Genomic DNA, 27,872 nt, shown 5'->3' with positions numbered 1-27,872 from the left:
TACCAAGTTACAATCTAAAAAACAATACAATACGGTCTATATACTTTTGGTTTAAATTTTAAAATGCTATTTAAAAACGATATACAGTATAATCAATTTTAAATGTAATACATGAAGAATTCCTTCAAAAAATGTACTTATAGTTTCTTTTATTTGCATTATCCTACGACTAATAAATGTCTTGCTTGATTTCAAGTTTTATAATGGTTAGCATTACCCAATCTAGAGAACTATTAATAAGATCACTTCTATTTTGCACACAGTTATTCTACACCTGTTTCATTTACAAAATTTCTGCTTCATTAAGTATCCATTTTCTCAAATCTTTTAAATCTGAAGTAGTTATTTCAAAATTCAAAACATTCGATAACATTTTTAAGGATTTTTTTTTCTTGCTCAAGATGAACTAATTATGCTTAAAAAAAACGTAATACGCTTCCGTTTGGTATCAATAAAGCTCTCTGCACTGTGTCTTTACTGAGAACAACCTAACAGATATTATATTTCTGCCTATATTTGAAATACCTGAAGAGTTCCTTGATATTTACTATGTGATACATCTCAACCCAACAGAAATATTGATAGGACTGCTAAAAGAAAAAATCAAGGAAAAAATGGCAATAAGAACTTATGGGTTCTTGGAGAAAAATCAGCAGATAATATTGAGGTAACAAGAGACATTCAGGGACAACAGGAAAGATTCTTTTTGGGAGTCAGGGAGAATCCCAATGCACTTACTACCTGTTTTTGACACATATTGCTTGACACACGTTTATAATGTAGTAACTGCTACTGTATCTTCTTTCTCCAAACTCCTTGCAGATAGTAAACTCAGGATTTCATTTCTTTATATTCATCACCATTGATCAACACAATAAATGCTATTTGGAACAAGTATTTGTGGATGAAGAATCTAAACTCACGTGGAGATAGTGATCTGTGTACAGATCAATCTTCTTCACTTACTTGCTGCATGACTTTGGTCAGGTTACCTCATTTCTGAAATGGTTATTATACCTATATAGACCTTCTGGGGAGCTGGGGAAAATAAGTAAGATATTTTGTGTAAAGAAAAAAAAATCTTTTATGTTTGGCAACATAGTAAGGTAGATAGCCCAACCAATCCTTTGGTCTGAAACATCTAAATATATTGGGGGAAAAAGTTAACGCATTTTTCAATGGAATATGTTAGCTGGCAAGAAAGTAATACTGAGGTCAAGGCCTAAACGAATGCAGGAACTCAGAGGAATAAGTAGAGCATTTAAGAGAGCATTTACCTTGAAGATATTTAATAAACCAAGGTAATCTGTGCTTCTGTCTTTTTATCTTCCTGATTATAAGAATTAGGATAAAAAGTATAAAGTGTATCCAAGGTGCACAGCCTAGTAAAATAGTCCCCGATAATCCTGACACCAATGAGCCATTACGTCATTATAAGAGTGAAACGGAAATATCCTATCAGTCTGATAATTTCCCCGACATATACACACCTGGAAAGCCGGGGTGGGGGTGAATCTCTGCAAATTCATAGCTACAAGCCCATCTTCAAGTACATTTTTAGCCTGAATTCATACCTCAGTAGTTCAAATAACCTCAAACCAACAATTCAGTTACAAGTTGTTCCAACTGTGAGTGACTATGGGCATCTGACAAAAGTAAATGCAAAGCCACTTTGAAGGAAACCACCTTTATCCCAAGTTTCAAATCTTCTCTCAGATAAATTGCTAAAAATTTACAAAACATGCAAGGAAGCATGGCTGCATGAGTGAGAGGTGGCAGAAACAAGAGATGGCAGAATTATCAGACAGTTTAAAATAAGTATACCTACTATGTTTCAAGAATAAAGAGTCATGGAAACATAGTCAAGAGATCTGAAAAGGAGTCAAATAGTACTTCTAGAAATTAAAGATAACTGAAATTAAATAATCTAGCAATCTTGCATATAGAATATCATAATACATTTCAATTCATTTATTTCTGTTTTTCTCCTCAAAACAAGCATTTTGATTAAATGGGAGCAGCAAATCTGGATTATTTAAAACTTGAATTATAGTAGCATTTGCATGCAGTTTATTAAATATTTCTTGATAACTGGTCAATTAAAATATTAACAAAGACAGAGAAGTGGGTAAGAATTGTTTGAATGTTAAAGAATATTTCCAGTGTAATTTTTAAAAACCACATTTCTTGGAAATGTATTTGCTTTATCTAGAAAATTATGTTTATCATGGAAAAGAAAACTGGACAAGCCCCAAATCTAGAAATACAAATTACCAAAAACTTCAAAGTGGCAAAATTGAAGATGTAAAACTTGCCCATTGTAAGTAATAAATAATTATCACACCTAATTTCAACTACTGACAGCATACCTAAAGCAGGGAACTTGAAAAAATTAGTCCCAGATTGTTTCAAATCTTTACTTCTTCAACACTATTTCTTCCTACTGATCTTCTCTTTCAATATTATAAATAAAACAAGCCAAAATAATTTTGAAGTTCTGATTCAGTACATACTTAAAAAGAGTATAATGCTTCTGCTACTTAATGATGACTCTGTATGTCTCATTCCGGGTTCTTTACTTTAAAGGATCTACAGAAGTAAATGTCAGAAAGGATAACAGGAGGGTTTTCTTCCCCATTCAAATAAAGATAAAAAAATTATTAAATAATTTTTAAAAACTACATTGACTAAAGAAATCTGTCTTCAACCACTGTGGATATAGCACCAAAAATCTTATCACTAAAAAAATTGCAATTATCAAGAGAAACTTTTCATTGAAACAAATTAAGTAAAAATAAAAAGGACTATTATCTATATAATACAAATGTGTGTATGTGTCTGTACAAATATATACACACAAATATATACACATATATGCATAAATGTAATAGATAAAAGTTCCAGAGGTATTTTGTTCCTAAAATAACACATAAAGGTAAATTACTCTGGTACATCTACCATCTCCTGAATCATTCTTTCAATTGTTCAGTAAGCACTGTTCTGATATTGTAATGCACTGAAACAGAATCTTCCATAACTTTTATATTATGCAGACACTTTGCCTTTTTTTAAGTATTCCAAACCAGACTTTATTCTACTAAGATCAATGTATTACCATTATATTCTCCCTTGTTTAATTTTCCCAAATTCTACAAAATACTTCCTTTCGTAGATTATAAATGTGCCTAACAAAAGTATTTTTCCTGGCTGAAGAGTAATGATTGGTGATATTTTGGTGTAAAGACTAAATAGTATGGATTAAAAGATTTTGGTATACATTTAAGAGGATGATTCATGATACCTTTCCTATTGAGTGGAGTTTGGAAACTAGGACCCAAAAACAATAACAAGGAGGAAGTAAGTATACTACTCAGCATTAGGTTGGTGCAAAAGTAATTGCGGGCTTTGCAATTATTTTTAACCTTTTAAACCGCAATAACTTTTGCACCAACCTAATAACAAGAATTGGAAACAACTGAGGCCAGACAGTTTCTCTTTTGGGAGTACTCCTTCCCTGTGGTACTGCAAGATAAGAGAATGATCTCTACATACTAAGGGTACTCCCAAGAGGAGACTATATTTCCACTACTGGCTTAGATGAGTAATTAGATGTCAGACTATGTCCAAGTGCCTAGACTACAGAGCGTCTGAAAGAGAGTTCACTATGGATACATCACAGCAGGTTAACTGTGCATCAGGAGACCCCTGTGGAACCTTTCACAGATTCAAAAAGTGTATTATTCTAGAAAGCCACCATTTGGACACCTGCCATGTAGAAGAAGGCATTAATGGCCAGTCAGTGTAAGTCACAGACACAGTAAAGCACAACAGATTATAATCATAAACCTAATTAAGTAAAAATAAATTTTGTCCATTTCTTCTTTCCATCCAGACCTTAAACCTAAAGAGCTAGAACCAGAATTGGGGGAGAGAAAAGGTACTTCAGAACAAATTCAAGTCCCTACCGAAATCAAAAGAGAGAAAAATAGAATGAGAAAGAACAGACCATACCAACTTCAAGTTCCCAGGGCCCAAAACCTGATTAGTGCCAGGGCAGAGGAAGAACTTTAAATCAGATATGAGATTCAAATTTCAAATTATACTAGGCTGGAGGGTTTTTTAAATGACTCAAGATGAATGGGAAGTTATGCAATATGCCAAGATATGATTCTCTGCTACCCTGGTACAGTCTATACCGAGCACATTTGCAGGTTCAGTATCTAATGACGGAGAAAAACAAGAATAAAAAAAGGAAGACTAATTCAAGGTACAATTCATGGGTAAAATAGCCAAAAATTGGCAACAACTATGGAGAGAAGAAAAGAAGAATAAAGAGAATAAGATTAAAAGATAACTATTTTTTCTAGTTTGGACTAACCTGAAAGTCACTGGTACCAATAACTGAAACAGAAAACAAGGAAGACAAGTTTATAAAATATGAAAATAGTTTTTGACATTCTGAGCTCTTCATCCACTCATTTATTGCTATATTGAACCAATGTATATGGTGCACCTACTATGTGGAAGGCTTTATGTTTAGTATTAGGGATACTCTGTAAATAAGGGTGACATGGTCTTTATTGTCACAGAGCTAGAAGTCTATTACGGTAGACAAGATTTGCAATTATAATAAGCATGAGAAGCACAGAATGCTTCACAAACACAAAAGGGTACCTTAACTAGATTTACATGGTCAGAAACAACTTCCTAGATGATGAAAGATGTAAGTTGAAACCTTAATAATATATAGGATAGGTGTGTGTTTGTGTGTGTGTGTTCAAGAAGTGGTTAATATAAAACCACAATTAAATATCTCTGGAAAGAGGAGTAACAGGTAAAATCATGCAAACCATGTTAGGGAACTTGTACTTTTAGGGTAGGCAATTTATAGAAAGATTTTAAGTAAGGTTTAAATCAGGTTTGTTTTAAAATACAAACAAATGTATCTATGAAATGTATCTATAAGATGTACTTGAATAAAAGTTCAAAACAGTTTGAAATGAACATATGGATTTAAGAATGGTATCACTGAAACAAAGGTAATAAAGTCATAGGAATCTATAGGGACAATGACAGAATCTAATGTAACTCCTACATTTATGGGATAACTGAAAAAAGAGAAACCCATCAAAATGTTTGAGAAGGTGCAATAGTTAGACACACAGTAGGAGAAACAGAATGTTAACAACATCAAAAGAAGAAAAGTACCAAGAAAAGAGTGCTTATCAACATGTAATGCTTCAGAAAATTAAAAGGCGATGATGACTAGATGAAAAAAGTCTGAAAAGTAGGCACAGGATAGAAAGCTAAACAGACATAAACAAAAGGATAATAACAAAAACTGGCTCAATTGGAAATACATTATGGACTAAATAGTACAAATCAATTGAACCAGGTTTAGTCTTTCATCTAGGGATGCTCAGCATCCACAGAGCAAAAATACATAAAGTGGACGATAAAAACTTGAGTCTGAGCTACATCAGATCTTACATTCATACTTAAAATACTGACAGTTCAAGAAAACAAAGATTATACATTTTTAAAGACTTTCAAGATTAGAAGTGGATATCATAAAATTGGAAAAAGTAAAATAGTAATGATATATGATTAGTGTGGAGTGTAACACATTCATTACTACCTTGGAACTGTATTTAATTCTTAATTTAAAATCATTTAATTCTATTAGTTTCCACATACACCCTTCTCTGTAATGGGGTCTTAATGCAAACAATATCTTACAGCAAATAGCTTTGGGTTCCAACTTTAAAGAGAGCCACATAAATAGTTACAAACTTTAATAACTTCACAGTTTTTAAGTTAACCAACCACTCCATACATTATGGCTTTTTATAGTAAAAATTCTTAACTATATTGTGAAATATCTTCTAAGTAAATTCTAAGTAAATAATTCTCTGAAAATTGTAAACACCCACTACCAATTAGGAGTTTCAGTTACTGATGTAGGGTTAAATATGTAATAACTGGATTTAAAAAATCCTTTTAACATATTGTGTGCAGTCTGATTTAAGATAAAGAAAAGTCCAAATTACTGGACATAGACCAAAAGGCCCTCCATAATCTAGCCCTTGTCAGACTCTCCAGCTTCATTCCTTACCACTGAAGAGAACTGATCTTAAATATCTTTGCATCCTTTGTACACAGCAAAATGCCCAGTATATAGTCCATACTTAATAATTATTTGCTATTAAATACATGGATAAATAAATAAGTGTTGGGAAAATGAGATATTTAACTTAGTTAACACCAACGTTAAAGAAATAGCATGAACAATTACTAATCAGGAAGTATGCTAAAATTCCAAATTTATAACTCAAACTCACATTTAACTTTTATTAAATATGGTCATAGTTTAAATATGTTTTAATTGCTTTGTAGACAAATCATAAAGCTATTTAAAAGGATGAAAATTAAAAGCATAATCTGAGCAAGCTGAACCCAACCACATAACACTAAAAATAAAACTTCAGTGAAATAAACTTTAAAAACAAGTAAAATATGGGAAAATTACCTTCATTCCAAGAAATTTTTTACATATAGGATATGATTTTAAAAAAGACATTGGTTTTTGGAGGTAGATAAACTTGTATAAAAATCTCTAGCAGCTGTGTAAATATAGTATAACGTACACATTTCTAAAGCAATATGTAAGGATAATGTGCAAACCCACGTCTCACGTAAATGATCACTACTAATACTAAGGTATGATCTTAGAAAGGAACATGTAATTAAAAAGCATGCAAAAATAAAACATTGAAAGTCACAAATTTTAAGCTAAAATTTTGAGCTAAAATTAAATTTCAGTGTTAAACTTGAAAATGAAACTAAATGCATACACACATATTGCCACCCGTCATCCAGGAAGCACAACCAACCACAGATTTAATTTTTCACAACAGCGACTAAGCAAATTCCCTCTACTGTATTATTTTATATATTGACAAGTGTACAGATTTATTTTGTCTTATTCTGGCAGATTATTTCCAGAGATCAAATATATTTTGCCAGTAAGATATACCAATAAAAATGTATGATTAAAAAAGAAGTCAAAATTTTTATTAGTTATTTAATTAAAAATATAATATTGGCTCTATAAAAACTCAATTATTTTTTTCTGCTTGTGTGTGAAATAATACAATTTCCTTTAATAACTGAGTACAGAAGAAAAAGGCAAAATAAAATAGAGAGGTAAAAACTAATTGACTTAAATTAAAGAGAGAAATGGAGTGCATTAACTAGAATAATTTGTCATGGACAACAAAATGAGGAAATTGGGCCGGGCAGGTGGCTCAGGTGGTTGGAGCTCCGTGCGCCATAAGCCAGTTAGATTCCCACATGGGCCAGTGAGGTGCTCCCTCTACAGCTAAGATTGTGAACAACGGCTCTCCCTGGAGCTGGGCTGCCGTCAGCGGCCGGTGGCCAGCGTGAGTGGCCGGCAACCAGTGTGAGCTGCCATGGGCTGCTGTGGGCTACTGTTTGCTGCCATGAGAGGCTGGCAGCCAGCGTGAGTGGCCAGCAGCCATCATAAGCTGCTGTGGGCTGCAATGGACTGGTGTGTGCTGCCACGGGCTGCCATATGCTGCCATGAGCAGCCGGTGGCCAGCGTGAGCGGCCAGCAGGCAGTGAGAGCTGCCGTGAGCTGCTGTGAGCGGCCAACCAATGACCAACTGCCTCAGTGGAGAGGAGCGCAAGGCTCATAATACCAGCATGGGCCAGGGAACTGTGTCCTACACAACTAGGCTGAGAAACAATGGCTTGAAGCGGAATGGGAGCGGGGAAGCCCCCAAAGGGAGGGGGGAATAAATAAATAAATAGATAAGAAAATTCACAGGTGATAATAAACGTATCTCAAAATATTTTATAGGAAAACAATTCTCACTGGAATAACTTTTCTACATGTGCAATTTCTTTAAGGTGTAAGCCTCAAAAAATGAAGTTTTGATTCAGCACAATATTCCAAATTGTTCAGTATTTACTTATCATTCACATTTAGTATATATCACTTTACATGGTTTACATTTTAAACTATTTGTGTCCTCAAGGATAAATGGATTTCATTTTGATACAATCCAATGAACTGGTATTATTCAGAATGTTCTTAATCCTACTGCTTCATATTTATCCTTTAAAAATAAATTCTCACGGGTGTAAAAATATTTATGCTACACTAACAGATATACTGATACTGATATTCCTTAGAGTACAGATTGTTTCTACAGATTTTCCTCTAACCTTTCTTATTACTTTATCTTTTGAAATCTTAAATAATTTAGATGCTCAGTCTGGTCAACCCAATAACTAGGACAGGCTACATTCTGCCACTCTGCAGAGTTTTAACACTGAATTCACAGCCAACCACATCTTTAATGCTTTACTTGGCTAAGCAGAGCAAAATGTATTTTTACAATATTTACTTCTGGTTTTGATATCTTCTTTTGGCTTTCATTTAAGGCAAATATCTTGAACATAATCAGAATCATGACAGATTAGATGTGAAGTTTGATGTAAAGAGAAAGATAAGAATAACCTCAAGATTTTTGGTCTTAGAAACTGGAAGGATGAAACTGCAAATAAGATGAGAGATGACTGTGGGAGAAGTAGATCTGGGGATTTGAGAGAAAGATCAGAACATTTAAAATCATATTTAATTCTAACATACTTATTAGACATACAAGTGATATCAAATAGCCAATGCATCATTAGTCTGGAGTTCAGATGAAAAGTCCAGAATGAATATAAACATTTGGTAGTCACTGAACAACAGATGGTTATTTAAAGCCATGATGCTGGATAGAATCACTAAGGGAAAAGAGTAAACATGTATAGTGAAAAAGAACAGAGTGGTCCAAGGACTGAATTCTGGGAAATGAGAAGAAACCAGAAAACAAAACTTGAGGCTGCAGTCAGTAGGGAAGAGGTGTGCTGAAAGCAAAATGACATGTTTCATAGAGAAGGCAGTGATAACTGTCAGCTGTTGCTGATTGGTATATAAAAATGAGAATTGAGAACTGACCACTAATTTATCATTGAAGTCACCAGATCCTGACAAAACCAGTTTCACTGGAAGGATGGGGTCTAAATCCCAGTTGGAATGACTTTAAAACAAAAATAGGAGGAGAGGAACTGGAGGTAGCACAAGTACAAACTAGTTTAAAGCATTTTACTGTTATTGGCATGGTAACTGGAATAGGAAGTAGCATAAAGAGAAAATGCTTTTGTTTTTTTAAATAATGGAGATATAACAGTATCTTTGCAGGCCGATGGAAAATAGAATGGGGAAAATTGATAATGTTAAGAAAGAGAAGTACAAATCCCCCAAAGATGTCTGAGTAGCTCAGAGGGAATGGAATCTAGAATAAAAGTAGAGATGGGCCTTTGCTAGGGTAGGGGCAGTTTATTAGAATAGTAAGAGAAAATATAGACCGTATAGGTACTAATGGCTAAATCTGGTGGTGGTAACATAAAATTTCTTTTATTTTTATTTTCTCAGTGAAACAGGATCATCAAGCAGGATGATTCAGGAGGTTTTGGAGTTGAAATTCAAACTTATATATTGTGTAGTCTACTGCTTTAGTTCCGAAGAAAAGTGAAAATGTTACAAGTAAAAAGAAAGTTGGTATTATTTAAAGCATTCACAGCCTATCATAATTTCTCTATTTCCCACCGTATCCTAGTATAAAAGGTGATAACCCTGAGTCATCTGCACCCTATACTAATATAGATTCCTCTTCTATAAACTACCAACTTTCAATACTACTCATTCCAATCAGACTTCAAACACTTTCATCATCTCTATAGGCTGAAGTCTCTAAGAATAAATCCATTGCTCTAAAGATTAGGCCCACAGTATTTAGTCATTCTGGAATTAAATGGCCTTTAGCGATGTTTCTCACTTTATTTTTTCCTGTAGCATATATATTCTTATATATGCAACATTCTAAACATAACATCAAATTTACCTATAACTATGACAGATATTCACTAAGATTTTACATTTTCCACAAAGCAGCTCAGAATCAGTATGATATTAATTACATCTATTGTCCTCAAGTGCACATTCACACAAAATAAAATCATGTATACAGTTGTTCTTGCTATGGTATTGAATGAATTTTAAATATTTAATACATAAATAATATTTATTAATACTTTAATATGTAAGGCATCTGAATACAGCATTAGGTTTATACATTGATTATAACAAAATACAGACATATCATAAAAAAAACAATTTTACTATAATGGCCATCAAGAATTTTTGCAATAACTCGTGGAAAATATGTTAAGGAGCAGAAAGTAATAAACCATGACACCTAAAAGATACTCTTAGTAAAACCATACCATTAAAATTTCTTGGATTTTTCATGGAAGTTGAAAGAACGTGAATTAAAATGTTCAGGGCCTTCACAGAAGCAATTTTTTAAAAAAAATTAAGTGTAAAAATAAAGCTGAAACATAAGCTTTGTGAATTATCAGCTAAATTATTACACATCTAGCTTCATCATTTAATATACTATGATCTTGCTTTTTACTAATATGGAAAGGATGATCATAAGTCTTAGTATCTTGAAAAAGATCCTGAAAGTAAGCATTCAATATTCTATACGCTACTTGATTTATTCCTATCAAATCTCTGATCAATATTCTTAATGTTTTATATTTGCATGTACAAGGACAAAGAATGCAGGGACTAATTAATCGTTACTTTTCAAGAATCTTAATACAAATAAGCCTATATACATAACATGAGATTACAAAATGATTCAATATTATAAATGCATGTCACTAGTTTTCATCTCAACTATATGAGTAAAAACAAAACAAACAAAGCTCTGCATATCTTCTGGGGTATCAAAGAACCCACTTTTAGTCTATGCAAGTAAAAATATCCACATAGTTAAGATTGGAGGGACACCTTACAGTATCTATAAGCTCTAGAAACCCATTAACCACGCAAGGTGACTTGCTGATAATTCATTCCTATATCTAACAACAAATACCACTTGTAATTACCTACTAAAAATATGAAATGAACCTATATAAAAAGGCATTTATAAAGTCTAAAAGAATACATATCGAATTATTTATATTAATTATCTTAAAGAGGTAGGATGAGAGGTTAGTTTTAACTTTCTCTGTATTGCTTGCATTCTCATAAAAATCAGGAGAAAAAAAAATTTTGAGAATCTTTATAGCAATGTTTTCCTTTTTAGGGCCACATTAAGGTAGTTTATTTTACATTAAAATCTCTTCTGCAAATTTAGTATTATTAAATGCAACAAACATGGGAAGAATGAGATGAAAAAAGGCAGTCATAAAATGCTTATTATATGTCAGGTATTATGTGACGTGTTTTTACATTTTTCCTTTTGTGTTACCTAGACCAACAACTTATTACTACGTGAGAGGGATTAATATCCCCATTACACAGATGAAAAAATTAGAGAACCAAGAAGATTCAATCATTTGATTAAGATCAAACAGCTAGCAGGTGGCAGAGCTCAGGTTTAAATTCCCCTGTCTGACACCACATGTTCTCTAGGAATCTTGCATTCCTTTTCACATCTCCAAAAGGCATCACAAAATCCTGAATTGATTTGATAATTTCTTAAAAACGTCACTGTGTAATATCCAAAGCATATTTTCCTCATAAAAATTTTGATTAAGGTGCATATTATCATAGTGATTAGACCAGACCTTTTGAACCTCAAATCTGTAATTTTACAAATCTCTAGAGTGGTATTTATATATGATTTAGAAAGGGAAAGACAAAGTCTTACAATGCTAACTGAAGAATAATTGAATGATTTCATGTAAATAAGTTAATCTCACAGATAATGCAAAATTTCAAACTATCTTAGATGTCTAATATCAATACGAAGATGGAAAATTACATAGAAGACAGGAAAATACATACAAAATACCAAGGTTCTATGTTTACAGAGGTTTGATCAGAAAACTTGTTTTTATGTCTACACTTCACTTAATTATTATACATTTGCTTTCCTTGACAAAATTTAAATTTGTAGGATTTTCATAGAACGGGGAAAAAATTATCAACCCGTAAAAATATCTATTTCCCAGTGACAGACCAATGTAACAGTTCATTAAGTGTTATCTAAATTTTGAATACCGTATTTCTGAATTCAAATTTATTGGTCTGATGCAGAGAGATACAGAATAACAGTAAACAAACAGGTTCATCATTAACTTGCTAAAACACAAATCATTTTAGCTTTCACGGTCTTATTTTCCTCGACTGTAAAAAAGAAATAAAAATTCCTTCCTATGTTGATATTTTAAGAATTAAAATAAGTTATACAAATGTAAGTTCTAATTAAGCTGTGACTAATAAACTACCTTCAAGTACTACTTACTTACTTTAAGTAAATTTTAGTTATATTGTTTTCGACTTTTAAAAAGACCATTATTACATTAACAGTGATATAGTTTAAATATGCACATAAAGAAATTCAGAGCCTGGTTCTTTAAAAAATGCTGAATTTAGGTTAACTGTTACTTGAAACATTACCCATACCCCAAATTTCTTCAAAAATTTCCTCAAACAGAATTACATCTGTTCTACATATTTTAAATAGTTAAAAATGTATATAATCCAAACCAATATTATTTATCCCTTTAAATTACCTAAATTATCCCTGTCACATTGGAGTTTCTGTTTATTTTTAATGCAATCTGCTGAATTATTTGAAGAGCCTTCAGAAAAATCTTTGATAAAAGCAACATTTTAAAGAACCAAAGAAAAAGACATTATGTCCAAGAAAGCTGGTTAGACTCTACAGAACCTCAAAGCTTTTCCTATCAACATACGCACATTTACTCAAAACGAAAAAACTATTTTCAATTCTTATTTATTTTACTAAACACTTTTGGGCCAGCCATACCAAATCTGTTAGCATTATTCCTTAACAAAAATACAATATATATGGTTATTATTCACATTCATAATAATCTATTATTATGTATCTGTACAATTCTCATTAATTTTCACAAACTTCAGAGAATAAGTTAGTTAATAGGACAGATCCCATGTAGATAATTTCAACAACAGAAAGACTTTCAAAAGGGCTGAAAACAGAGATTTACTAAGTAAAGGATCTGTCAGCATTCTAAGCCCACTAGCAAGAGACTATATATTAAAAGTAGCAGCCTTACACTGTAAAATTACTAATCTTAGTAATACAGTACATTAAACATGCCATTTGAGATATATGCCAACCTAAACTGCCACATATGGCATATCTAGCTTATTATCAGTTTGTGTTTTCAAATCCAGAGTCATTCTAGTTTTTTAAACAAGACGTCAAATCAGCGTAGCTAAAAATGTGATAAAGCTTTTATAGGAACATACTTTTCCTAAACAGAATAGGTATACACTTCGGAAGAATAAATTTTAAATATTACTGTAAAGAAAACATGTCTGGAAATTTTCAGTTGAGAAGATATGTGTAAATAAAAAAATAGGATAATATTTTAAAGGCAGAATTTGTAAAAGATGTTAAATTTAAACAAATGTTACTTTGAAACAATTCACAACCCCAAAATCTCTTCAAATTTTTTCTCAAAGATAATTGTATTGGCTCTGCAAAAACTGTATGCAGTTGTCTTACCTATATAATTTATCCCTTTAAGAACAAGTCATGATATCATACCGTGATATGCATATTAATGAAGACAATGAGACTTTGCTTATGCTTCCTTTTTATATCGAATTCAACCTTGAGTTATACAACTGGTGCTACTGAATTATGAACACTTAAATAAAAATTACGCAATGAATGTTTTTATTTCATATTCCCATCTGGTACTTAACGTCACTTCGGCTGCTCAATTTTTTAATGTTTCTTTATATAACTAGCCAATAATTTCATAAATGGGCCAAAAATGCTAGATAGATTTTTAATTTCATTTTCTAAATGGAAAAACCGTGCCATACTTTTCAATTATTTTTAATTCAGCTGAGTTTGAGTATTATTATTAGAGTATTAGAGTATATTATATAATTAGAGTATTAAAACTGTTATATGAAATATTTATCAATGATGGAGATGCCAGCTGAATCTCAATAATCAACTGAAATTCCAAAATAATTACTTAACAGAGAATACACCAACAACGAACGGTAAGTTTAAATTTTCATTTTCATTGACATAACTCATACCAAGATTTCTATCATATACCAAAATTTAAGTGCTTGAACAGCATCAAATTCACACATAAAAAAGTGCATACATTGTACCAATCACTAATCTTTATCAAAATGAAAATGAATATATCTGATAAACATGCTAAGAGATCTAGAAAGACCTACATATTCATAAAAGAAATGAGAAAAAAAATTATGATATATGATTCTAAACTGCTATGAATCAAAAGCAAACTAGTAAAATAAACCAGCAAGTCCTTAAACTTTGAAGGCACCTGAACAGACAACAGGATATGTAAAAGTGAACAAATGTCGAAATGGATTTCTATCTCCAGAGCTTTCCTGAATACAGCAAAATATTCTTCACTGACATTTGTCCTTCCTAGGTTCCCACACTTTTTTTCTTCTACACTTGGCACATAATTGCTTAATAATAGCTCTCATATTTCTTAACATCTGTTTTCTGTTTTCCTAGAGTTGCCTCACCTTTCCCTTAGTCTTTTACTCTCCAAACAAATTAGTCTTCTCTTTAATTTTACTTGTATCGTCTAAGCAGAACACCAGACTCCTCAATCTACTATTCAGTTCTGCTATTATAATAAATAACTAAGTAAATCCTTCCTCCAAAGTACTCTTTACATTTACACAAATAGATACACATATTTTGATTACAGTACCACTGTCAGTCATTTAAAAGATACACGGATGTACTTTTTAAAAATAATTTTTGCTAATCAATGTATCCAAGATGAATATTTTTCAAACTTTTTTCTTTTTCATATTTAATACATTTTCTCTTACCTGTAAAAATATCTATAGTATCTCCCTATCCCCACTCTTCCCCACAGCAATATCCACTTTTTATCCTAGTAATAGCAAACTACTTTCAGACCCATGAATACAAGGAATTTTCATATCTCCATGGCTATACATTTTGTCTCTCTGCTTCAAAGGCCCTTCCACTCTTGTCCACTAAGCAAATTAAAATTCAACCCTCAAAACCCTGTCAGGTCTCTTTGAAGTCTTCTTTGAAGTCTACTCTCTCAAGATCCAGCCACTGAAAGAGGTAGTTTTAACTTCTAGACACAATTCTATCATTATACAAGTATCAAACTTTATTATATTCAGGTATTCATCTTTGTTGTTTCTTACTGCTCCATTGCTTGAGAAAAAGGTCTTCAGAGCATTGTACACCTAGTTCTAATCCCAAAGATAGCACATAAACGTTCATAAAGATGTTAAAATCTAGCCATGGTAGCAGGGAAGGCCAGGGGAAACTATGACAAGAGTTATTTTAACCCACTATTCTCCATCACTTTTAAAATTAGAATTTATAAAAATGTAGAGGTCTAAGCATGACACTAAAGAGACTGATCTCTCAAATCTTAGATGATTCATTGGTTTATTATAGCAAACGATATATTTAGTAATATAAAAAACATATATAATAACATATATAATTATAATATAAGAAATCATTTCATGCATTTCTCTAAATTTCAATTGTTTAAAAAGTATTAAAAAGACTGAGGTAGCCCAAATTAAGTAACTTTCCTAAAATTTTAATTTCAAACAAAGTAATACATACTAACTCCTTGATATTCAAGTTAGTCAAACTCTAAGCAAATAAATTCCACGCTACTACCTAGCTGGTATTCCTTGGTAAATAAGAGAATTAACTAATTAAGTTTCTAAAAGTCATAATGTGTGTATACATGTTAACTTCTCCACTGCAGGTGGGGAAGACGATATTAAAATATATTAAAAGAATGTAACTTTAATTTAGTAGTTAGTAATCTTTGATTTTTTAAAGGTAACTCAAGAAAAGTCATCAGTAGACTGGTTCTTACTGCACAAGTAGCTATGTGGCAGCAAGTCAAGTATAATGTGGCATAACTATTAAATCTTGTAATGGAGGTACTTTTAATTATTTATTAATCAATAAATATTAATTAAGCTCATGAGGCTTAAGTCAGAACACTTTAAAAGTGATGTTCATTTTGGAGATGGCTTTGAAGTACTCTCCATAATACTAGCTTCCAGTTTTCTTCACACAGGACAACATGCTAAACAGAAAGCAAAATTCCCTTATTGCACTTCACTCTTCTTCCTTAATACCAGGCCCACACTTGTCCTACCACTTCTATGGCCAGTTCTTATTTGTTTGAAGTTTTGAATCATTAGTTCACTTATCCAAAATACTGATTTTACACACACACACCATCAAAGTAGAAATATAATAAATTTCATTGAGCCCATTACAGAAGAAGCCTCAAATTGGTTATTCATTCACTCACTCATACATACATATATTTACATTTCAAGTACCACCTATGTTCAAAGTACTGAGCAGTATGTTGAACATATAGCAGCAGGCATGAAGGATGACATAAATTTCTTCACACAAATGGAATTTAATTATTCAACTGATGTTAAAGACTATTATAAAACATTTTTCTTTTAATATAAAGCTGTGAAGGAAAAACATCTTCAAAATCATGTTAAGTACTTTTATGTTAGAAAGTAGTCCTAAAGCCTATAACAATGCAAACAACATCAGAATTCACATTAACTGAGAAGTGGAATGGATAGACAAAAAGAAAATATTGATGTATTTAAATGAGTAATTATTGTATAATACATATTCATTTGTACTTAGATTGCTTTACAGTATGCTTTATGCTTATTTTGTAATCATAATATTTTGTTCTTTTAAAACTATTATGAATACCCAGCCAAATATGCAGTACTTAAGGAAATTTCTATAAAAGGCATAGAAATCCTTTAAAAAATTTGACATAGAAAGTCTACACATTATTTTTTTATATATCAAGGTCAATAGTCAGCTTAACCAAAAATAATAAGAAAGTTGAGCTAAGAAAAAAGGAAGCAAGCCAAAAAACCCCCAAAAAACACAAAAACGCAAATGAAGAAAAGTTACAAAGCTGCAGAAATCAAATCATAATGAAAATATTGCCCTTTTCATTTTCAAATGGTACAATTACAGAAAAACATAAAATGACCAGGCTATATTCCTGGCAACATAATTGATCATATATATTGATCATATATATATATATGTATATAATGTATATATATATATATACATTAAATGTGTGGTAATGATAAAGAACATCTATCTTTGGCACTTCAGTATAGCAAATCGACAACAAAAAATATTACTGTAAAATAACTATTGTGTTTTCAACGTGTTTTTTTTTTAAAAAAAGGAGGTGAGCATGTTCATTTTGAAACCAGGAGAAGAATTGAAGGTGTATTTCATTAGTCATCTCCAAAGGGGGGGCGACAAGGGGGGAGTGTAGAGTGAAAAATAAGAGAAAGAAGTACCTACTACAATTGTATCAAATTCAGAACACATTTAAAAGTTAGGATTATTATTGCCATACATTACTTAACCTCTTGCTATCTTGGCATTCTCAACTGCTAAAATGAACATTCTGGAAGAGACCATATCTAAGCTCCATTACTTTTATGTAGTTCCACAATTCTCTGATTTTCCAATCTCTTTAAATAGAAAGCCTCTTCACTACTCCTAAGTGCCCTCATTAAGTCTTTGACAGAGACGCCATATCAAAATTTTAAAACAAACTCAAGGAGACAACAGCAATAAAACCACAACTTTTTAGGATAAAGCAAAACATGCCCATATTCCTTTACAAAGAAAAGGTGCTCTGTAATAGAAAATTCTCAGTCATGATGACCAAAGAGCTGCCTACACCTGGGCTCATAGGAAGCATCTGATTAATACACGTAATTATTAACAAGAGAAAAGATTCCAGACAGATTTCACACTGAAGAATAAACCTAAGTTTGTTTTTCTTACTTTCATGACCTTTTAAAAAAGACACAATCTAGAATAAGAAAAAATAAAATACAAGAGGTATACAAAGAATAAGTTTGTGAATTAAGTCTCCCAGAGCTCACTTGCTTCCAAAAATAACTCCTTGAAAAACATTTCAAGAATGAATATAAGGAAAATTGAAATGCTACAGTTCTTCTAAAATATTTAGTAACATAAAAATAAAAACACATACCACAATCCCTATTATTCTATGCTAATGAAATGAACTTCCCAATTCTTTCTTATACTGGCCTTTCCCCAAATCATTAGATCTTAGAGTCACTGACCAAAGTAATTCCTAGAGCAGCAAATTATTAACAATTTAATGAAGACAACTTCCTTCTTTAGGACAAGAATGATATTTAAAAATTGAATCAACTGAGAGGCAGCATTTATTATATCCTAGAGGAAATGCAAGATTTGAATGTTATTTAATTAATAAGTTCATACTGTGAAAATTTATCTTGCAAAAAAAATTATGGGTTTTCAATGCATGACTGTTCTCAAAAATCTTTAAAACAGAAAGAAGTTACTCCTCAAAACTTCAAAAGTATGCTCAGTTTCACAAGGAAACTAAACACTACAGTCTAAAATTTAAAAATTACTGACTTCACAATAAAATTCATTGGAAATTACAAATATACAGAATGTCAGTAAGACACAAAACAAGTCTTGAAATAAGAAAAATTAATTTTATATATAAATTATTAGATAAAATTAGATTAAGAATGGTAAAAAATGTTTTATTTTCCACACCAAATAATCTTACCTGAATCATTTTGCTGTTAAAAAACTCTAAATACTGATTTCATTTTTCATCTGGTCCTGTCAACGATGCTATATGACAGGCCCTGCAGGAAGCAGCAAAAGATCAATGATGGAGTGCAGATATTATGTGTTTTCGTGATCAAGTTCTGTTATGGAAAAGGATATCCATGTAGTGGTTTGAAACTTATAAAATACTGAAAGTATCTCAAAAAAGTCTGTCAGTGTACATAATATTTGTTTTTCTACTTTGTAGTCTTAAAATGTTTATTTTTAATCAGTATCCCTTTAACAAAAATTTTAAACGTGAAGTATACTATATGTGAAATTTTAAAGAATCATTTTTATATTGATGAGAATTGATAAGAAAATAATTGTCCATGATGTCAAAAACGGAAAATCTTGATTGAAAAAATTAAATATGTTTAAAATTGTGGAATGATTCTCTTGATGTCAAGAGATAATTATTTTAATCTTATTTCCCATAATTACCAACAAATTATCAACTACTCACACTTTAATTAAAATGAAACTTAAAACACTTTTCTTACAAACAGTAACTTCAGTATCAACCAGTTATTGACAATACTGGTAAAAATTCCTCAGAAAAAGTATATAGATTACCAAAAATCTGTGTAAACTCCAAAACTTAATTACATTTGGGTAATTGACACTTGGGTAAGTTACATTCAAAGGATACCAAAAAGTTCAAATTAGTAAAACTAATAGTAAGACCAAACTATAAAGTTGCTTCACAAAGACTCCAAATGATAGTTTTCAATTCTGAATTATTTTAAAATAGTATAGCACCTTGTAAAATTTAATTTAAAGACATTTTTACCGTAGGAATTGTTTTCCATTCAAGGGCCAATTAATAAACAGCACAATGATGAGACACCTACGTTAATTAGGAATACTATTAGAACACACAAAAAACTTCTATATATTTCACGGAAGATTATTATAAATCAGCATTTCAAATGGATTAAGAAATTTAAAACAATAGAAATAAATGACAAACTAAGATTTTTAGAGTTTTTATTTGGTTAATCAAATTTTAATTTACTTGTAATAAAATGTGGTAAAGAACCATTTCAACAGCACTCCTATATTAAGTTGAAACATCCTAAAAATATTTTTAACATGCTATACTTGTCTTGTTTGTTGGAACACTTCAAAACACTCAGTCAAGTTTGCTTACCAAAGCCCCTAACGTGCTAAAAACACACATTAATTTTATACGGGCTTTCTTTCTCCTATAAAAATAAATGAACAAATGTTAAACTAAGATAATTTTTAAAAAGCTACAGTGTACTTCCACTTATTTCTGCTCACTCATGACTTGAAAATATACTTGCAGAACAGGTAAATTTTTAAATACTTCTGACTTAACATTATTTCATTTTTGTTCCTATGCCGAAAGCACCCCCCCATCTCCTTTTCATGTGCATTCTATCAGATTTATGGATTTTAGTTTCAAATATTTCCATATTAAAAAAATGGAAAAGATGATGCCTTATTTTTAAATAGGTAGAAAAAATGGAAATTTCACCAACCCGAGCATCAGGAAGTATTGAAAAGTACTGCTTCATTTCTTATGTGTTGCATTTTATACCATGACACTTTAGTCTCTGAGGGTCAGGTTAATTAAGCTCCATAGCAGCTGCAGTGCAATGTGAGACACACACTGCTGCGGTTCCCACCAGTCCAGTCCAATTACCTGTAGTATTCCAGCACTGGACAAGTGACAACCAACCTCTTCTCTCTAGTCACTTGCTCCCACTGGCCTACTGATAAATGTTAGAACAAACTAACCTCTTTTTGGAAAAGACTGCAAAGCTGAATGCACCTGCTGCAGGCTGCAATGATGAGTCCCAGAGAGATGTTTGTCAGTCAGTTCTCTGCAGATGTTGTTTAACTTTATGCTAGAGCTGTATCCAAAGATGGAAATGAGATGGCAATCAAGCACAAATCTCCCATCCTCGTACCCCCAATTTTATTTTGAAAAGCTGCACTTGCTCATAAAAGTTGTGCTTTAAAACACAGATCCACTAAACTGGAAACAACTAAGACTAAACTCCATAGTAAAGAAAAAAAATGTTTATTAGGTGCTGAATTTTAGTTAACAAGTGACATAATTGTGTTCAGTAAATGTTATTTGTGTCATTTAAGAGCTTAATAAATTAATTCCCTTAAGCCAGAACAGAACAAAACAAAACAAAGGAACTATAAAACAGGCAAGTTTTTGATTGGTGGTTTGTTGCTTGCATTTTTAGTGACAGACATCAACATACTCCTTTATAGGTTCCAAGACACACACCGTTATTCCCCTTTTGTATATTACATGAAACATCTTCAATGCATAAATATTGAACTATTTCACCAATTGTGTTCACTATTTTGAAACAATTTCTGAAATCCTTTGCAGGTGATATTTGCAAGACAATGTTGTTAGATGTATTGTATTTCCTTACAATGTCACCAGTTTCAAATCAGCTAGTTTTCCAAGATGTAGGAAGCGTCAAATACCAAATTTCAAAGGACAACGTGCTATGTAATTCATGAAAACACTGACACTGTAAATTAATGTTCCGTAACTTACTAAATTGATGACAGAAGATATAACATCAGAATGAAGTAAAATGAATAGCCAAGATTTTTAATGCTAATTCAATCTTTCTAAAAATCCCATACCACAAGACATTTGCTTGTATGAGCTAAGTATAAAAATGGTCTCTCGGTAAGTACAGTTTTAATATATAGATTGTGCCATGCAAGTAACATTCCTTCATATGTTGATTTCCTATTGCTTAAAATGAGAAATAAAGTATTAAAAATATAGATAATATTCAGAGAAGTATTAATGTCTAAGTGAAAGATTATGGTTCCTCTTTCAGATAAAATATAAAGTAACCCATAACAATAGGTAGTATGACATATATAAATATTACAACCTTAAGATTTAAAGAAAAACATGTTATCTGCCAGCAACTCTATCATACTGAAACCAAAGGTATAGCACGGTGTAATGAAAACTATCCTATCACACTAAACAATGGTGCAAATTAGACTACTTAATTTTCTACTTGCTACAATTATGTTTATCTCATTTTGTCTTAAAATATATACCAATAAATATCTAAGATGCTTTGAATCTAAGATCAACGAGTATAGACTAGAACTTTTAGAAGCTATAACAAAAGTATTCACATTGTACTACTACTATCATAATACTCTTCCTTCAACAATGTAAACAAGAGGTGATCTATATTAAACTTCACTAACACTTCTGAATTCCAAAAAAAAAAAAATCATTTGTATATAATCCCAATCCTAAAGTTAAACTGACCACTGAATTTTCTCCATGTCAGAATTAAGGCAGTGTGTGGTATTTCCATCACTAAAAGACGAATTCACTTACATTCTGTTTTTTCATGATTTTTAAAAATTTAGTGTACAAATGGTTGGTGATTTTTTAAAAAAGTATCACCTAAGTTGGCAGTGGAAAAATCAATATATAATAAATCTAAAAATAAGTTCAAGTTTTTAACTTAAGGGCCATGAAAGAAAACAATTTCTATTAAATATGATTCAGTTTTATAACCACAAATATGAAAACAGTGTAAAATACACACAAATATATGTCAAGATTATAGTGAAGGATTCCTGTTTGATTGATATAATGAGTACCTCCAATGTCATATGATGGAATGAAAAAATAGGTACACTATGAAGTGTTCTTAAATCTAAGGCATATATGAAAATATTTTGTACATGCTTTACTAGTCCCAACCAGTTAAGTTTTTCTAATTACATACCTGAATCATTCATTAAACAATTTTAACACTAAAAATCAATCTTTTTATTAACAAAAACTAAACACATCTTCAGATGCCAACTAAAAGAAGAAAACAATACTACTGTCCTTCCGAATATGAATATAGTAATATATTCCCTAAAATGAGCAAGCTGTTTTTTTACTACAAGGAAACAACTTTAGGTAACATAATTATAAAAAGACTATATAAATATATCAAGTTAAGTTGTTTTAAACAAGTTAGGAAAAAAGATACATCCATAAACCACCAGTAGTAAGTTAGTATTCTGTAAGATTTAGATTTTTTAAAATAGATAAATGAATTACACAGCACAGCAAAAGAAGCCTATTGGTAGGTCTTTTCCTCTGATTACAGTAATTGGAAAATGCGCTTTACAATCCTCATCATACAATTCCTGAATTATTTTACTTAATATATGACATAATGAAATACAAAAATGCAATATACAGTTCTACAAATTCTAAATTTATACCAATTAATGTACAAAACATGTTTTTATTTCAACAATATAAAAAATTACTCAGAAATGCAAAGTTGCTTAAGACATTTTAAAGATATAACTGAAGCAAAAAGAAAATAAATAAAAAGGAAAACAAATATGATAAATATGAGATTATACTGGCTATACTAAAAACACATATCATTTGCATTGAAATGTACTAAAACATCCCCAAAGTGTGTCTGTATTCTGAATATGCTGAATAGATGTGTATGCATGTATGTATATATGTGTACATACATATATATGTATACACATATATGTGTATATATATATATATATATATATATATGTCCTAAAGAAAGTTTTTTCCAGATACACCAGTATTTTAACTAAACCTTCTGAACATAATTACATCTGTTTCAAAACTTTTTGAGAAAACCAGGTTACAACTACAGTATACTTTTCCCCAAATATACTGTCTTACTAAATGAGAAACAGAAATATGCTTCACAAAATAAACGTCAGGTATATTCATTCTAACAGAATAGTCATAAATACATATATGAAACACTTAAAATGGGTTCCCGAATTATCGCATAAATCTACAAGAAATTCCTCATAACTCAGCAATACATTAATAAATCACAGCTTTAAAATTTAGTTCATCTGAGATGAGCAAGTGAGGATCCCTTAAATATATCAGTATATCTGAGTAAGAGAAGTCGAAAGGCACTGAGAGGCTGTTGTGTTGAAGAATATCAGGACCTTAGATGATTCCACAGGCTTGTGATCAAGTGTGAACAGAAATATTATTACAATTAGTCTATAAGAAGAGAGAAGTATGTATCCAAACAGGTAATAACCTACTTAAAATTGTATTCAAATACAAAGTGTTCAGAACTATTAAATATTCTTATAAATTACAAGGCTTTACTTTATCCTTAAAATTGATTCCATAGTGTGTATAATTGTTTTCCACCTGTTACAGGCAGAGTATAAGCCTTCTTTTATCCAGAAATTTCAACTCACATTTGATCAGGTTACATCACTACACACAAAATTTCATTCAATGCATTCCAGTTTTCCATTTTTTTCAACAGATATTCTTGCTCTATATGAATAACATGACTCAGAACTATAAATAAAATAACCAATTTCTATGTAATAAGAAAAAAATGCACAACTAAGTGGACCAGAAACAAAAGATCTAATTCTTGATATACCCTTTCCAACCCACTGAAAATAAACTATATTCAAATGAAAAGGCATTTAATTTACTATTTGGAATATCCTTGATAAACACCAATTTTCTGAAACATCCCTGAACATCTGATACCACTTCATGTATAATGCAAAAAAGCTATTTCATTTTCATCTACTGACAGTGAATTTAATTTAGCATTGCAGTCTTTTCCTAGAACTGTCATGTTATTAATTCTGCAATCAAGCTCTTTTGAGTGTTTTTATTTGTACTAAGGGTTTTCACTATTCCGCACTGATTTTTTTCATCGTAATATACCTTTTAAACATACTAATGTGAATTTGTTAGCAAACTTTCTTAATGCATAAGGAAAGTTTCAGAGACAAGGAAAGCCATTACAAAACTACACTCACTGGACACAAACTTTCGAAGGACGTTATGTCAAATAAATTACTTTGTAGTTTAATAAATTTAATGTTTACCAAATATACTGCATTTAATTTACGTAACTAAAAGGCAGTTTCAACCATTCTAAAACCTTCCTATCTAGCATAATGGTCCATTTTCTACCACCAAGTGATTGGCTATGAAAAAAGAAATCCTCCAAATGTTCTGCTTACATTCACGCCAGATGTCTTTGCTGTATTAAAGAACTCTTACTGAATTAGATCATTGAAAGCAAACCAGCTTTTCTTTTTCACTTGGAAAAAAATGCAGTATCGGTTCCCCTCAGCACTAAATAAACATTTTTACAACTATTAAGATAAAATAACCGAAAATAGATTTTAAAATGGCAGCAGCTACACCTAGGTAAAAGCAAACCAGTTAATGTTTTATCCAGGAGATACACTATTGAACTATGTAGATTTTCCAATTACAGTTAAAATCCATATATTGAGTAGCAAAATGATTTTTTAAAAAAGAAAAAAGATAAACATGCAGAACTGTATAACCCTTAAAATTAAAAAAAAACACACACGCACTGAAAAGTACTCGCAAAAAAATTATACCACCTAGGAAACTTGCCATATTCTAATGAATTACAGTACCACACAAACTGTTAACATATTTTAATTAAAAACAGCTCTTAAGTAACACAAATTTTGGAGCATTATTTTACTTTTTACATAATAATGTATTTTCTTGTCATACTTATACTAAAAATGCAATATTTTAAAAATCAAAAGAGGAAGCACTTGTCGTCTTTACTTCACTCCAGGGCCAACAAACAAAGCAATGAAGCAGAAAGAGGTACATAATGGATTTAGAAGTAAATGGTCCATTCTTTAAGAAGGCTTCCTACCCCCTCTTCTGAATTCACTCTAGACTAATTGTCATTACAATGATGTCTGAAAACTTCAGAAGAACCCTATTTCCTGCTGCCAGCTGTCAAGGTTTCCATCTTTAAATTTTAGAGTTTTTTTTTCCCCCAATTAGAAAAAGTATTTAGAAATACTCAGAAGATTCATCTCGCAATTGATCTAAATCACAGACACAGTGTATCAATTATAGAAAAAGACATAACCAACAATGGAAATAGTCTTTAAAATTTTCCACAAATATTCTAATACAGCAAGTATGTAAATAAAATAAAGACTACACTATTGAGGATTTCTTTCAAGATAGCACACAACACACACAGAGCTTCTCTTTCTTTCCTTGGGGATTTATCAAACAATCTCTTCACCAATGCACCTACCTGGGTAAAAATCTTTGGACTTAGACAGCTTGATGGTGGCTCCAGTTTCTTTTTGCAACTGAACAATTGTCTGTCCTCCCTTCCCAATTATAGATCCAGCAGCATAACTAGGTATGAGAACCTTTAGAAAATACTGGCCGTCTTCTGAAAAAATGCAAAGAAATATGCTTCGTTAACATGACAATTTTAAACTTTGTATCCCCTCTCCACCCTCAAGAGAGAAAAACAGCAATTAAAATATTGGGCATTTAGCTGAAGGAAATAAGGAGTTAATTTTTTTTAAAAAAAGGAACAAAAGTAAGCCAGTTACACTGAAAAATAAATGTGTACAAAAATTTTCCCATTTTGTGGGATTTATACTTCCAAACTTGGAATTAACATCCAAACATGTTCTATTATTTTGCAGCACTGTAGAAACTGATGACTAAATTCCAGTTGTTATTCCAAACATGGAAGTCTTCCAATTCTATCTGTGGTTACTATGGTAAAACGAAATGAACTGACCCCTTTACAAAACTTCAGATATTTATAAAATGACAAACCTTCACTTAACATATTGCAAAATAAATAAAAGGACTGTAAATAGTGATGAGCTATATTTATTTGACATTAGCAAACACATAAGGACTACAATTACCCATTGCCTATATCCTGCATAAAGTATGCAAAAGAATCATTCTCCTACCAAATAATCCACCCAAACTGTAGGGTGTATTCCAAGCCTTTAATAACTGCCAAGAAATAATTCAAAGTAATTTGGACTGACAAATCTAACTAATCCTGGTGTATTTCTTTAGCACTTCTTAGTCTACCATGATCTCGTTTAATTAAAGGACCTTAAGAAGAATTTTGCCAATACTAAAAAGCTTAGGAGTCATTTAAATCAAATACACTTAAAAGTGACCAAACAGACAAGGTACCTTCTCCAAAATAACTACAGTATCTAAAACGGAAAGGGGGTGGACGAACCAAGAAAGTGAAATGAAATGTTTCAGAAAATAAAGCCAACTCCATAAACTTTAATTTCCGTCAAAGTGATCTTGTCTTAAATAGGAAGCACCCCGGTAAATCCAGTTTCCATGTGTGCATGAACGTTCCAAATTTTGTGGGTATGCCATTCGCAAGACCCCCACCCGTCTCTAATGTACATGCTGTAGATAAATTCACCTCTGCCTCGATGCATTGGGTGCATTGTTAAGATGACTCCAGTGCAAATGAAGAAGCGATACCGGTCCCGTTATAACTCATCTTCCCAGGAAGCGCAGGATGTTAACTAACAAGTCACAGTACCAGACACCCCCACCCTTCTATGCACACCCCTGAAGACAAATCAATGAGATAGTTGCACCGACAATGTAAGTGCGGTCAGAGCATGCACTCATCAAGATTTTGCCTACTACTTGTGGCCCAAAGCAAGGGGATGGAGAGAGAAAAACTCTCAGGTGCCCCGATCATTTGCTATCCGCTACCCAAGTGCCATTTATTTATTTATTTAATCAGACTGTTAAATGCAGCGCGCATCTTCGGGCGGCCATCACCTCACTCGGGGGTCATCCTCCTCCTCCTTCCACGGACCCTTTTGCCCAGGTCTAGGGTATTTAAATGGTCAGGCTTTCGACCGATTAAATGGAAAGATAGGTCTATTCCGAAAAACCAGTCGCCATTTTGATGAATGATAAACACAGAAATGGAAATGTGTCCCGGACGGCGAGGTGCGGGGCAGGTGTAGGGGAGGGGGCGCGGGGCAGGGTCGCGGGAGCCGCCGGGTTCGGGCTAGAGGTGTCCGGGCCGCGGGAGGGAGGGAGAGCGGCGGGAGGGAGGGAGGGAGGCAGGGGCGGGCGGCGGGGGATGGGGCCAGCGGGGAGGTGGAAGCGATACC

At 31.9% G+C, this 27,872-nt stretch overlaps 1 protein-coding gene across 3 annotated transcripts in view; it reads right to left on the bottom strand.

The window, feature by feature from the left end:
• NOVA1 (NOVA alternative splicing regulator 1) overlaps nt 1-27,872 on the bottom strand; it is a 144,065-nt gene that overhangs the window by 115,275 nt on the left and 918 nt on the right. For 2 of the 3 annotated variants that reach the window (XM_081047764.1, XM_081047765.1), the window contains exon 2: nt 25,994-26,137. In XM_081047764.1, coding sequence (XP_080903890.1) covers nt 25,994-26,137 — 144 coding nt within the window. Of the gene's footprint in view, nt 1-18,816; nt 18,899-20,627; nt 20,681-25,993; nt 26,138-27,872 lie in introns of those variants that run through there. The other variant, XM_081047766.1, reaches the window with a different exon arrangement.

The sequence above is a fragment of the Rhinolophus hipposideros genome, assembly GCF_964194185.1.
Source record: "Rhinolophus hipposideros genome assembly, chromosome: 5".
Lineage (NCBI taxonomy): Eukaryota > Metazoa > Chordata > Mammalia > Chiroptera > Rhinolophidae > Rhinolophus > Rhinolophus hipposideros.
The sequence above is the reverse complement of the archived record's forward strand: the minus strand, read 5'-3'. Positions and strand labels throughout refer to the sequence as shown.